Genomic DNA, 12987 nt, shown 5'->3' with positions numbered 1-12987 from the left:
TAATGCATGATGTTTCTCGAAGGAAATCAAGTAGTGAAGAGTGTGCATTCTCAGGCCGTATCATTTTGAGACATCCTGGCATATTTCCTGTAATCTGATTATATTGAGGTAGCCTTAAAAGTAAATAGCTGGATGAAGGATAGGGCTCCATGTCCTTCAGATCAAATCATGAATGATGTGCGGTTGCTGAAAAATTGTAATAAAATGTCAAGATCACTTGAATAAGTGTTGGCCTTGAAGCTAATTTTTTTGCAATCTAATGCTGCACTTTCACTCTTTTTTAATCATGAATTTCCAATAAACTTTGTAGATCCTGCTTGTTGTAAACCATGGATTATATGAATTAAAAATACATTTACTTATTTCTGTTTTATTTGTAGGTTCCCTTGACTTTTGAACCTTGCCTTGTGCATTCAAATTTTATTTTCTGATCGGCATTGCTGCCTATTTTTCTTCCCCCTTTTCTCTATTTTATCTCCTAATATTCACTACCTATTTTCCATTTAATAGTCATGGAGAAACAGTCATCTAGCTAGGAAGCAGACCCTTCGATCCAACTCGTCCATGCCGACCAAAGTGCCCTATCCAAGCTAGTCCCATTTCCTAAACCTTTCCTATCCATTTACCTGCCCAAGTGTCTTTTTAAAAGCTGTTGTATTACCTGCATCAACTACTCCCTCTTGCAAGTTGTATCATGTATGCGTCAACCTCTGTGGAAAAAGTTGCCCCACGATTTCCTATTAAATCCTTTGCCTCTCACCTTAAGCCTATGACCTCTAGTTCTTGATTCCTCAACCCTGTGTAAAAGACCCTGTGCGGATTTTCCTATTAAATGCCTTTTGCTTCGTGTCATTCAGATGCCATTGATTTCCCCATACTTCGTAGAAGCTTTCATTTGTTGTTAAAAAAATAGTCGTCGTATTTAAAGGCATTTTGACAGATGGCTTTTTCATTCCAGCAAGTGAGAGAATCGCTAATCAAAGTTTGACCTTCATTCAAAGTGTAGAATTATGGAGAGGTGGTGCACTCCAAGCCACTTTATTACTCCAGGTAAAACCAAGAGGGATCAGGGAGCTGTGATAGGACTTGTCAATTTTAAATTTAATTTCTGACACAATCTAAAGTAGTAATAACAAAAAATAAGACTGAATTCATGGTAAAGGCCACTGTAATCCCTTGTGATGAAATAATGTGGTAATGCATAGAACATCTTTTGCATGTTTGCTTAACAAAAATTAAAATAATTTTCCTTTACAATTATTTATTAATGGGTACAGAATTATATAATCATCCTTTACATGGTATTCACAGTGTCACCGAATGGCATAAGTGGGTCGTATCAGGAAGAGACGATTTACTTATGCCACTCTATTTTATGTACCAGCTAAGGTCATCCCTTGGCATTCTTCAATTGAGCGAATATGCAGTCTTATTACTCAAGCCCTCCAGTCTTGATAACATTGTCGTGCATGCTTTCTGCACCTTCTTTAGCTTTATCACATCCATCCTATATAGTATGGCAATTAAAACTGCGCACAATAATCCAGATGCGGTCTCACCAACATCGGCTGCAACTGGCACATGAAGCCCCAATTCTTGCACTTTGCTAGTTTATCATTCAAAACTTAATCATTTAAAATCTAAGTCCCCTAGCTGGCATTATGGCATTTTAAAATGTCTGAATCAGTGGTCAAGTCCTGTAGATTGCAGTCTAGTAACTTCACTGTGCTATTGTACCCAATGATGTGGGTGTACATATGTAGATATATGGTTTTAAAAACTTTTAGATGTTTGCATTGTTGGAAACCAATAAATCTCCTTGCAGTCCAACCTGGCAAGGTATCAAATAAAACCACATTTTGTGCAAAGTTTTTTTTACTTGGCTTTGACAGTATTGGTGAGCTGTTCAAACAAAGTTTTTTGGCAGCTGCCTCTATTTGAAACTGGTTCTGATTACCGAGAAGTAAAGGTTGAAGGATTTGCTAGTTTTGCAGTTTGCTGAACTAAATAGTAATCCTGAATTATCTACTGTCCCACTTTCAAAATGGTAGATAAAGCGCAGGAAATGGGACTGACTAAGAAATTCGCCCCTTCAAACCACTTTAAAATCCTTACACTCACCTTAAACCAATGCCGCCTTGTTTTTGATATACCTACCATGGGGGAAAAAGTCTGACTACATATTCTATCTATGCTCCACTTGTGTACTTCTGATGGAAAGTGGCCAGTTTGTATTCATTTCTGAATAGTCAAGCTGCTAGTTGAAAAGTTAATGTAAAGTTATATTTTTTAATTTCAACAGAGCATGTTGGAACATTCCCAACCAAGGAAGGATATCCTTTTGGGAAATGAGATCTGACGAGTTAAATGTCAATGTAGACCATACATCACACTAGAATGGAGGAAGTATAACTGTCAATAATCTGCCTCTATATGATAATGATCAGGTTATTGAAGTGAATGAAATGTGAAGCCTTGCAGTGTGCCAGATAAAGTAATATCAGCAGAATACTGATTTTCATTGGGGATTCCAGCAAGCTGTAATCTCCGCAAGAGCTGTCAGAACAAGCTTAGTGAAGAATCTTTAAAATCATTCGTCAAAATCGTCAAGAAAGTGACAACAGTATTGTATGTTAGGGGAATCTTGTTCCCTTTGTGACTGCAAGCTGCTGGAATTTTCATATTTTAATGTTTCCTTTTTTTCCACATCCTTTTATAAAAAAAAATTAAAAGAGATTGCAGGTTTGCAAACAATTGAATAACATAATTATTGCTTCAGAATCCACTCTATAGAGAATCTGCCTTGCTTTAAGTCATGTGGTGGTGGAGAAGTAGCGCAGATATTGCAAAAATATTCTCCTGAAGCTTTGAAATGAGATGTCAGAGATGGAGAGTATAAAACGCTGTAACCAATGACATGATACTCCTTAGTAATGCATAATGTCCCAAGTTAGATATTACAAGCTGGAAATGCTGGAAATATTCAGCAGGTCAGGCAGCATTTGTAGAAAGAGAAACAGAAAAATTCCCTCATTCAGTATCTGAAATGTTAAATTTCTTCTTCCACAGATGATGCCCGACCCGCTGAATGTTTCCAGCATTTTCAGTTTAATTTCAGATTTACAGCACCTGCAATTGTTTAGATTTCCATCCCAAATTAAAAGGTTACTTATTCATCTTATTGATTGATTGAATTAGGTTTCAACCTTTGATGGACATGTAGCTCAAACAATTAATTGGCACACTTTTAATGGGAATGTGCATGTTTTTTTAGTTTTAGAATACAGCATGGAAGCAGGCCCACTGAGTCCACGCTGATGAACAATCAACCGTACACTAGTTCTATGTTATCCCACTTTAGCATCCTACAACCTAAGACCAGTTAACCTACAAACCTATACGTCTTTTGACTGTGGGAGGAAACTGGAGCACCTGGTGAAAACCCACAGGGAGAACGTACAAACTCTATACAGACCACCTGTAGTCTGGATCGAACCAGAGTCTCTGGCACTGTGAGGCAGCAGCTCTACCACTGCATCACTGTGCCGTCCTTGTGCTATTTCCAGCAAAGAAACTTGGAGCTTTCCTAGATTCACAGTACATTGCTCCAGGAATACAACAAGGGCATTGTGCTGGATCAAGTGTAAAAAGCTGGCACTTTTACTGTTCACTGATGTTGTTATGGGAGATCTGGTCAGATGCAACGTTTCCAAATTTGTGGATTCTGCTTTCTTTTTGTTCCTCTTCTGTTCCTTTTACCTCTGTTGAAAACTAATTAGAACTTTGTCAGTCGTGTGAACCGGCTCAAAGTCAAACTGCTCCTGCAGTCTTTCATTCTTTGAACATTAGTGTGAAACAAAAAATTGGGTGTGTGTCTTCAGAGTTTCAAAAGATAAAACCTTTGTTTTCAGAAATTTTTCTGAAGACTAAAATTTGGTCTGATGTTTTCTATTTTAAAAGGGCAATTTTAATTTTCACGTGTCCAAATGCGGTTTTGCCTTTAGTCAACTTGTTATTTCTTTCTTCAGAAATGTCAAAGGTGGCCTCAGAATTTGTTGAAAACATTTTATATGACCAATTATAGGCAGCTGTAGAAAAGAAATAATTTGTCTTCCCATTAACCGAGTAATACTGAATTAAACTGAATAATTGGTGTCAGTGGCTTGCAACATTTCAGCAGTCATTAAAGAATATACATGTTTGATCAGTGAAGGGGACACAAGGCTTTTTTTGGGTTTTTTGCAACCTTTGTGATATAGTATAGATTATGGGTGTAAAGTCTAGTTCAATCAAGCTGAGGTATTTTTTATGAAGACTGTTTGCATTCTTGTATCCCTCTCATTACCACACCTCCTCCAGCCAACAGTGGGCCATCATGGGCTCCACCCTTTCTGAGGTCATCTGTTGTTTTTGCCCTGATTTGTTCTGACCTTTGCTCCCCACCCCAAATCTCTACTTTCAGTCTAAATAAGGGTTCCGACCCGAAACGTCACCTATTTTTTTTTTTTTTTCTCCAGAGATGCCGCCTGACTCGCTGAGTTACACCAACTTTTAGTGCCTATCTTTTCTAAATGCATCACTGATGCCAGCCAAACAATTCAAGAGGACTAGTTCCTACAACCCCCCGAGTGAAGAAGTTGCTCCTCGGGTTCCTATAAAATCTTGCCACTCACATTAAACCAATGTCCTCTGGTTTTTAATTCCCCTACCCTGGATAAAAGACTCTGTGCGCTCACCCAGTGTATTCCCCTCATGATTTTATACATCTATATAATATAAGATCACCCCTCAGCCTCTTGTGCTCCAAGGAATAAAGACCGAGCCTGCCCAACCTCTCAGCTCAAGTACTCCATGTAAAATCTTCCCTGCACTCTTTGCAGCCTACTGAATGAATGAATGAATAAGTTTATTGGCCAACATTGTTCACATATAAGGAATTTGCCTTCTTGCTCCGCCCACAAGTGACAACACGACATACAGTGACAGTTAGGAATGACACATGAAACATTAAACATTGAATGTACTCGGTGACTAAGCTTCCATGACTCACTTAGGTGGAGAATTCCAATGATCCTTAATCAATCCATTGGGTGGAGAATTTCAATGATTCTGATTCCAATCTCAAAATAATTCTTATCTTAATCTTGAATACCTGATCCCTTTGTTCGATGCACTGCCTCTTGGTTTTATTAACCCTTCTCAGGAGAAACATCTCTGCATTTACCCTGTCAAGCACCTGAGTATATTATGAAATGTTTTCTTAATGCCCCCATTCTCTCCTGACTGTGTAATATTAGTAAGTAAGTAAGTAAGTAATTTTTATTTATATAGCACTTTTAAATCAAATCACGTTGAAGCCAAAGTGCTTTACAGAGAAGAAATTAGATTTCCATACATCCATATAAAATAAAATAAAATAGTGCTCATTGTAAAAATTGTGCTGCTGATTTTAAGAGTTTCAAATAACAAAATACAAACACTGATTTCAATAGAACTCAATTAACAATTTTAGAACAGAGACTTGTGGTTCAGATTTTTTTTTTTTAAGGCAAAATAAGGCTATTTTATTTTAAAATATTATTAACATATCCAGTGGCACTGATATGCACCCCAAAATGAGTTAATAGGAAAGAAACAAGTATCTTTGCGGGTTCGGCTTTCTTTGCAGCTGCGATATTCCTAGTAGACCACTCCAGATCAAAATTTGCTTTTTATTTTCTAGAACTCTTACTTACTAGCTTTTTCGTTCAAGGTTTGAGAAATATTCGAATTCAACCCATGAAACTTTGATTTGAATCTCCAAATTTAGTTTTTAAAGTTGGCATGGAAGCTGGTTTCCTTTAGAGTGATACACAGCAGCCCATAGAGAGCAAATTAAACAAAATGCTGCAGCAATATCAGCAAATTACCCAGCTGTCTTCGCAGTGACTGCATCATGGATGATAAGGGAAGAGTCATGATGAACAAAAGGATTCTTTATCATTACGAGGTAACTCGAGATAAAATGTCCTGTCCATTTATCTATGTAAATTCAAAAGAAAACATTTCCGCCCATTAATCAAACTCTAATTTCCATCCCAAGAAGCCAGTTGAATTTTAATTCTAGCTGTAGGTGACCCGAATGGAAATGTAATGTCTCTCCACTTCCACTGTCACCACCTCCCCAACTGCTTTGTTCTTTCCCTTTTAATCACTGACGACACTGCTTCGAAATGGCAGTGGCACAGATCTCCAAGTGCAGTTGCCTGCTGTGAATTGGACTGTAGGTCTGCATAGTCTGTTGTAATTTCAGAAAATCCTTGCAACTGGTTTATTTCAACATGCGCCCTGAATTTTTTTTTTTGCCATGAGCAGTCGGTGCTAAATATAGATGTGCAATGTTTGAGGAAACCAAATGAATAACAACTTTGTTTTTTAGTAAGTATATTTTGACACGGTTTGGGAGTGGCCAATATTGCTTAGAAACAAAGGTGAATCTTGGCAACCATTTTAAACATCCTTCTATTTATACCTGCGTCATTAACCAACAGCAAAGGTGTTCCACGTGGAGACTAGCTAAATTGTGATATTTGTTGAAGAGCCTGCTAACGCAACTACCAGACGGCTATGGGTGTGACCATTACGTATGAAATAATTGGGGAATATTTAGGTGGAGGTATGAGAAGAGGGAAAGTAAATCATTGTATATATTAGTCTTTTGAGGTGAATATAATTAATATTGATAATCTATGTCCCATAACCCCCTTGAATCTATTTGAGTACAGTCTTTTTAAGCATTGAATAGCCAGGATAAACTATAAAAACTTTAATGTTTTTTCAAATAAAGCAACTTCAAATATAGCAAATATTTGAGTTTGAAGAAGAATTCCTACCCGAAACATCACCTGTTCCCTTTCTCTAGAGATGCTGCCTGACCAGCTGAGTTAGGGTCTCCTCGATATCCCGCATCTCCGCTCTTACTCCCCCTCCTATTCGTAACACGGACAGAGTCCCCCCCCACCCACCCTCACTTTCATCAACATCAGCCATTGCATACAGCATATAATCCTCCAACGTTTTTGCATACTCCAACGGGATCCCACGACTGGCCACATCTTCCCATCTCCACTGCTTTTCGCAGAGACCATTCCTTTCGAAACTCCCTGGTCAATTCATCCCTTCCCACCCAAACCACCCCCTCCCCAGGTACTTTCCCTTGCAACCCAGGAAATGCAACACCTATCCTTTTACCACCCTCCCTGGACTCCATCCAAGGACCCAAACAGTCTTTCCAGGTGAGGCAGAGGTTCACTTGCACGTCCTCCAACCTCATCTACTGTATCCGCTGTTCCAGGTGTCAACTTCTCTACATCGGTGAGACCAAGCTCAGGCTCGGTGATCGTTTCGCTGAACACCTCCACTCAGTCAGTCTTAACCTACCTGATCTCCTGGTGGCTCAGCACTTAAACTCCCCCTCCCATTCCCAATCTGACCTTTCTGTCCTGGGCCTCCTCCAGTGAGGCCCAGCGCAAATTGGAGGAACAGCATCTTATATTTCGTTTGGGTGGTTTATACCCCAGCGGTATGAACATTGACTTCTCTAACTTCAGCCCTTGCTTTCTCTCTCCTTCCCCTTTCCAGTGTCCCACTAGTCTTACTGTCTCCGCCTACTTTCTATCTTTGTCCCGCCCTCTTCCCTGACATCAATCTGATGAAGGGTCTCGACCTGAAACGTTGTCCATTCCTTCTCTCCAGAGATGCCGCCTCACCGCTGAGTTACTCCAGCATTTTGTGTCTGCCTCCTCCAGCACTCTATATATTTGGTATAAACTAGCATCTGCAGTTTCTTCTCACACAAATATAAACTTTGTTACCTCTGAATCTACATTTAAAAATATCTGAAATCACAAAAAATGCGACTTAAAGGGGGTATAGAAACAATGCTGGAGAAACTCAGCGGGTGAGGCAGCATCTATGGAGAGAAGGAATAGGCGACGTTTCGGGTCGAGACGTCCTCCTTTCTTAAACAAAACTTAAAGGTGTATCATCGTTCAATGGCTTCCTCGTAAAATAATCTGTTATTGTATTCAGAAAGTGGGAAATTTTAGCATATATGTAATCTTTATGGAATTAAATTAAGATGATTATATTTTCAACATTAGGTAAACTTCAGAAAAGATTTTTGCAAGTGTTTTCATGTTGCACCTGATGTGTCAACTTCAACCATTCAAGACTGGTCTAACCGGAATTAGCAGCTATTCTAGATGAGGGTTTAGTAAGAGCACAGAAAATGAAGCTGTTTTGTAACCAAATCAGCTCCAGTGGATTAGTGAGCACAATAGTTTCTTGTGTTGCATATGCTCTTTTTTGGATAATTCAGCCCCATATTATTTTCACCAGTCTACATTATTGTCACTAAGTTGCACAAAAGTACAACCTCCATTCACACAGCATCTCCTGTGTTATAGAAATAACTACGGTCTACATAATTTGACGCTGAGCCACACGATTAAAATATTAAGGCAGTTACCGAAATGTTGGTAAGAGAAAGGCTCTAGACATTGTTTTAACGGGTGAGAGAGCTGCAAGAATTAAGGGATTAAATAGTTAAAAGTGGGTTGTTTTAACAATGGAGGTATATGAAGCCGCAATGGGAAAAGCACAGATCTCCCAGTATTTTAGAGGAGGTTCCCGAGTGAGGCTATTTAAGGTTTTGAATATGAGGATGATAATTTATTTATTAATACGTTGCTCTGCTGGAAGCCAATGTAAATTTGGGACCATAAGAGTGACTGATGATTAGAATTTTTTGCTAGTTATTATTTGAGCAACATAGGCTTAGGTGAGCTCATGTTTGTAGACTGTGGAAAATGGGAGGCTGGCCAGGGGAGCGACTGCAGATTCTCTAATTCTTAAGTCTGTGCAACCTGTCAGTGTAATGACTGCAAGGCTGAACTTGTGCAAATCTGTTTTCAAATCTTTTTGCCACATTGCCCAATGAAGCAGAAGTCCTGAAAGAGGAAAGCAAAACAAGCTGCTGCAGTACACTTGTGTTCCCATAACTAAAGAGCCATTGACAGACGCCAAAGGCTAGAGTGACTCAGCTGGTCAGGCAGCATCTCTGGAGAAAACGAATAGATGATGTTTCGGGTCGAGACAAGAGTTTAAGCCAGCACTGCAGTTCCTCCCTACACATTAGAGTCATTGATTTTTATTGGGGCTTTTTAGACTCTGGATGAACACGTATTCATGTCCATGCATCAACTGAAATTTTATTGTCAGAACAATGGTTCATGAAGAGATGCATCTGGTCGTCCTTAACGTGGACTTGTGTTTTTTTGTTTTTCTCTTAATTTGTGCCATGATGTTAGTTTAGATAAAGGTGGTACTTGCAGGAAAATTCACTGAGGTTCTTATAATTAAATATACACAAGGTGTCAAGGGTTTCAGGAATATGGCTATTTGAAACCTCTCCAAAGGAATCGCCTGAGTTTTCAAGGGAACTGTATGAAGCCAAACCTGCCAAATAACCTCTTCCTGCACCCCCATCACCTGTATCCACCAACCACTTGCCAGGCTTTGTCCAGCTCCTGCCTCTCTTCCAGCTTTCTTCCCCAACTTCAATCAGTCTGAAGAAGAGTCCCGACTCAAAACGTCACCTATCCATGTTCTCTAGAAATGCTGCTTGACCTGCTGAGTTACTCCAGCACTTTTTGTCTTTTTGAATGAAATAGACCAATGCTTCATGCAGCAAGGTGGGTTATGCTGCTTGGGCTTCACTTCTGACAAGATACATTGCAGCTACTCTTCATGACTTATTTGATAGATCCTCATAAGTGTCATTACCTCTACTACACAAAAGGACAAGTGCAGTTGTTGCATAGAAAGAGGGTCACCTTAAAATCATAGACACAAAATGCTGGAGTAACTCAGCAGGACAGGTGCATCTCTGGATAGAAGGATTCTGTCTGAAGAAAGGTCTCGACCCAAAAAGTCACCATGCGTCACCAAACTATACAGAGATGCTGCCTGTCCCGCTGAGTTACCCCAGCATTTTGTGTCTATCTTCGGTGCAAACCAGCATCTGCAGTTCCTTCCCACACATCTTCAAATCATACCCTGACTTGGAAATGATCTCTTTTCCTCTGGTGTTGATGAGTCTAAATTTTGGAATTCCCATTCTAATAAGTGCGGCTACTTCCATTACACCGAGTTCAAGAAGTCGAATCAGTATTTCTTTTACAATGGCAAAAGTTGACTGTCCTTGCCACATCCTGCAAGTGACTAAACAAAAGATAAGCTTCTGGTCTGCATTTTCAATGATGCATTGAAGCAGTATTTCATGCTGTTTGTGACTTCTTTTATCTCTCTCTTCCCCTTCTCTTCAAGAGATATTTATCACAGCTTGATTGGAGTGAGATCAAAGTTTCAGTTTGGAGAAGTGTTCTGAATCATAATACAGCCTTAAAAAAACCGCAAGGGGCAGAAATGGTGCAGAATTCATTTCGAGCATGCCTAAATAGTCCAAACTACGTATTTAGATTGCCGAATGCAAAATTCCTACCACCTTTGGTGAGCCCAAATTTGTGTTGTTATTGGTGATACTTGTGATTCTGACCAAAGATGGGCAAATAGGTGGGAACATATTGTGGAGAACATTGTTTAATTGGTATCAGAGTTCTCTCAATAGTTGGACATGACTTACTGCGTAGGATGATCGGCCATGATCATATTGAATGGCGGTGCAGGCTCGAAGGGCCGAATGGCCTTCTCCTGCACCTATTTTCTTTGTTTCTATGGAATACTTATTCTAGTTCCAATTTATTTTTCAGGGGATGTCTTGTTCCAGATGGCAGAGGTTCACAGACAAATTCAGATACAGCTTGAAGAAATGGTGAGTCGTGCGATTGTTTAGCACAGGACATGTTTATACCTGATGTGCAAAGGTGTCTCAAGTTTTTCATACTTATTTCATGGAGTCATACAATCTAAAAACACGTCCTTCTGCCAACCAATTCTGCGCTGATCATGAAGCACCTTTTCAAACCAATCCCATTTAATTCTTCCTCGGCACCCATCAGCTACGAGTGGATTCTACCGCTTGCCTACATACTATTGGCAATTTATCTTGACCAATTACTCTACCAACTTGCATGCATTTGGAATGTGGGAGAATACCAGGGGAAGCTGATGAGCTTGCAAACTCCAGCACTGGAGGTCAGAATTGAACCAACGTCTTTGAAGCTCTGTGGCAGAAGCTCTGGTTATTAGGATGCCTTATTTGTTCTCGAGAGATAAATGTTACTGGCATGGTTGGCATTTATTCTCCATTCATACTCGTCTCCTGGACTGAGTGGCTTGCTAGGCCGTTTGAGAGAGCATCTAAAAGCATTTTCATGATCTGGAATTGCCCTAAAACCATAAAGATGGATCTCAAGGCGATTCTAGGCCTGACTAAGGACTGGAGATTCCCATCCCTATCCTGAACCACATGGGTTTTTACAACAACCTGGCAGCTTTGTGGTTACATTACTGATAGTTTTTCAATATTGTGAAATTACATTTTATAGTTACCATGGTAGCATTCAAACCCTTAATCTCATTTGTGCAGGCTCCTGACTGTTAGTCCAGTGATTTAACCACAATACTACTGTAAATAACAAATTGCTGGAGGAACTTGGCTGTTTGAGCAGAAAATGTGGGGGTAGGGTGATAAGCAATTGTCAAGACCTTGCAGCAGTCCTAATGTAGGGTCTCAACCTGAGACGTCGACAATTCTTCTACCCTTCCCTCCCCCCTCCCCCCTCCCCCCTCCCCCAGACCTACTAAGTTCCTCCTGCAATCTGGTTTCTGCTGCGGGTTCCAGCAACAGCAGTCTTTGTGTGTGTCTCTGTTGCTGTGATTGACTTACATCTGATGTGCAATGTGAATTTTATTAAAATAGTTGTGAAGTAATCTTTTATCTGAATTTTTTTTTTTTAAATGAATATACTTCCAGATATTTTCCAGATAACATTCTTGTTCAAATATTACGTTAATAGAAAGATATTTGGCATTCAAGTCAGAAATTTAAAAATGTGTTTAATACATACTTTTATTTTATTAAGTGTACATCAAAATTGTCAGACGTTCTTTGAGATATTAGTCCTTACATAAGATACAATCTTATGCTGAAGCTGAGGTGTGAAATAGAATCGTAGTATGTGTCTCTGCTAACAGTAAAAATTAACATTAATTGGTGGTGAACGGCAGCATGTGTGCGTGCGTGGTTAAATTACAGCTTTCAAGGAGCTGAGTCTGGAGGAGGGAAACGTCACTTGCACATGACTAATCTGAGGATCCAAGGTACAAACGCTGCTTTTGCAGTGGGTGTCTGTGTGTGGGTGTTCAGGGGGATTCTTGTTTCTTTGACATTATTGAAAATGAATGTTTTAAGCTCTGCAGCTGACATTCTCTTGCTGTTACAGTTGAAAGTGTTCCACAATGAGCTGCTGATGCAACTGGAGCAGAAGGTTGAGTTGGATGCCAAGTACTTAAGTGTAAGTTCCAGGCTCGCTTCTCCACTGTCACACCATTTTATTAATCACCATGTATTAATCTGCCCCTACACTTATCCTGCAATATTAAAGCAAAAATGGCATCTATTCAAATACATTATAAGTAAATAGTATGAACTGATTACAGCATCATAACCTGGTAGGGGTTTTTGACTAAAGATGGACACAAAAAAAGCTGGAGTAACTCAGCAGGTCAGGCAGCATCTCTGGAGAAAAGGAATCGGTGACATTTCGAGTTCCTCCCGCCACGGGTACCATGTAATCCCATGCTACCTGCTCCATGGTCGGATAGTCGGCGACTAAACCGTCTCCCCCACCTGGTTTGCCAGGTGAAGAGGGGGCTGTGGAACCCCAGCAGGACCAAAAACATGACCTGTCAAGGGGCGGATGAACTTCTAGCGAGCCAACGGCCATCCACACTTCAGTAGAAGTTGCGATCACTGTCGTACAT

General features: G+C 39.9%; 1 protein-coding gene across 4 annotated transcripts in view; it reads left to right on the top strand.

Moving 5' to 3' along the window:
- The window catches only part of baiap2 (BAR/IMD domain containing adaptor protein 2), a 95028-nt gene that overhangs the window by 40903 nt on the left and 41138 nt on the right, over positions 1-12987 (top strand). For all 4 annotated transcript variants that reach the window (XM_033044240.1, XM_033044241.1, XM_033044238.1 and 1 more), the window contains 2 exons: positions 10812-10873; positions 12447-12518. In XM_033044240.1, coding sequence (XP_032900131.1) covers positions 10812-10873; positions 12447-12518 — 134 coding nt within the window. The remainder of the gene's footprint in view (positions 1-10811; positions 10874-12446; positions 12519-12987) is intronic.

This window comes from Amblyraja radiata, chromosome 26, assembly GCF_010909765.2.
Source record: "Amblyraja radiata isolate CabotCenter1 chromosome 26, sAmbRad1.1.pri, whole genome shotgun sequence".
Lineage (NCBI taxonomy): Eukaryota > Metazoa > Chordata > Chondrichthyes > Rajiformes > Rajidae > Amblyraja > Amblyraja radiata.
The sequence above is the reverse complement of the archived record's forward strand: the minus strand, read 5'-3'. Positions and strand labels throughout refer to the sequence as shown.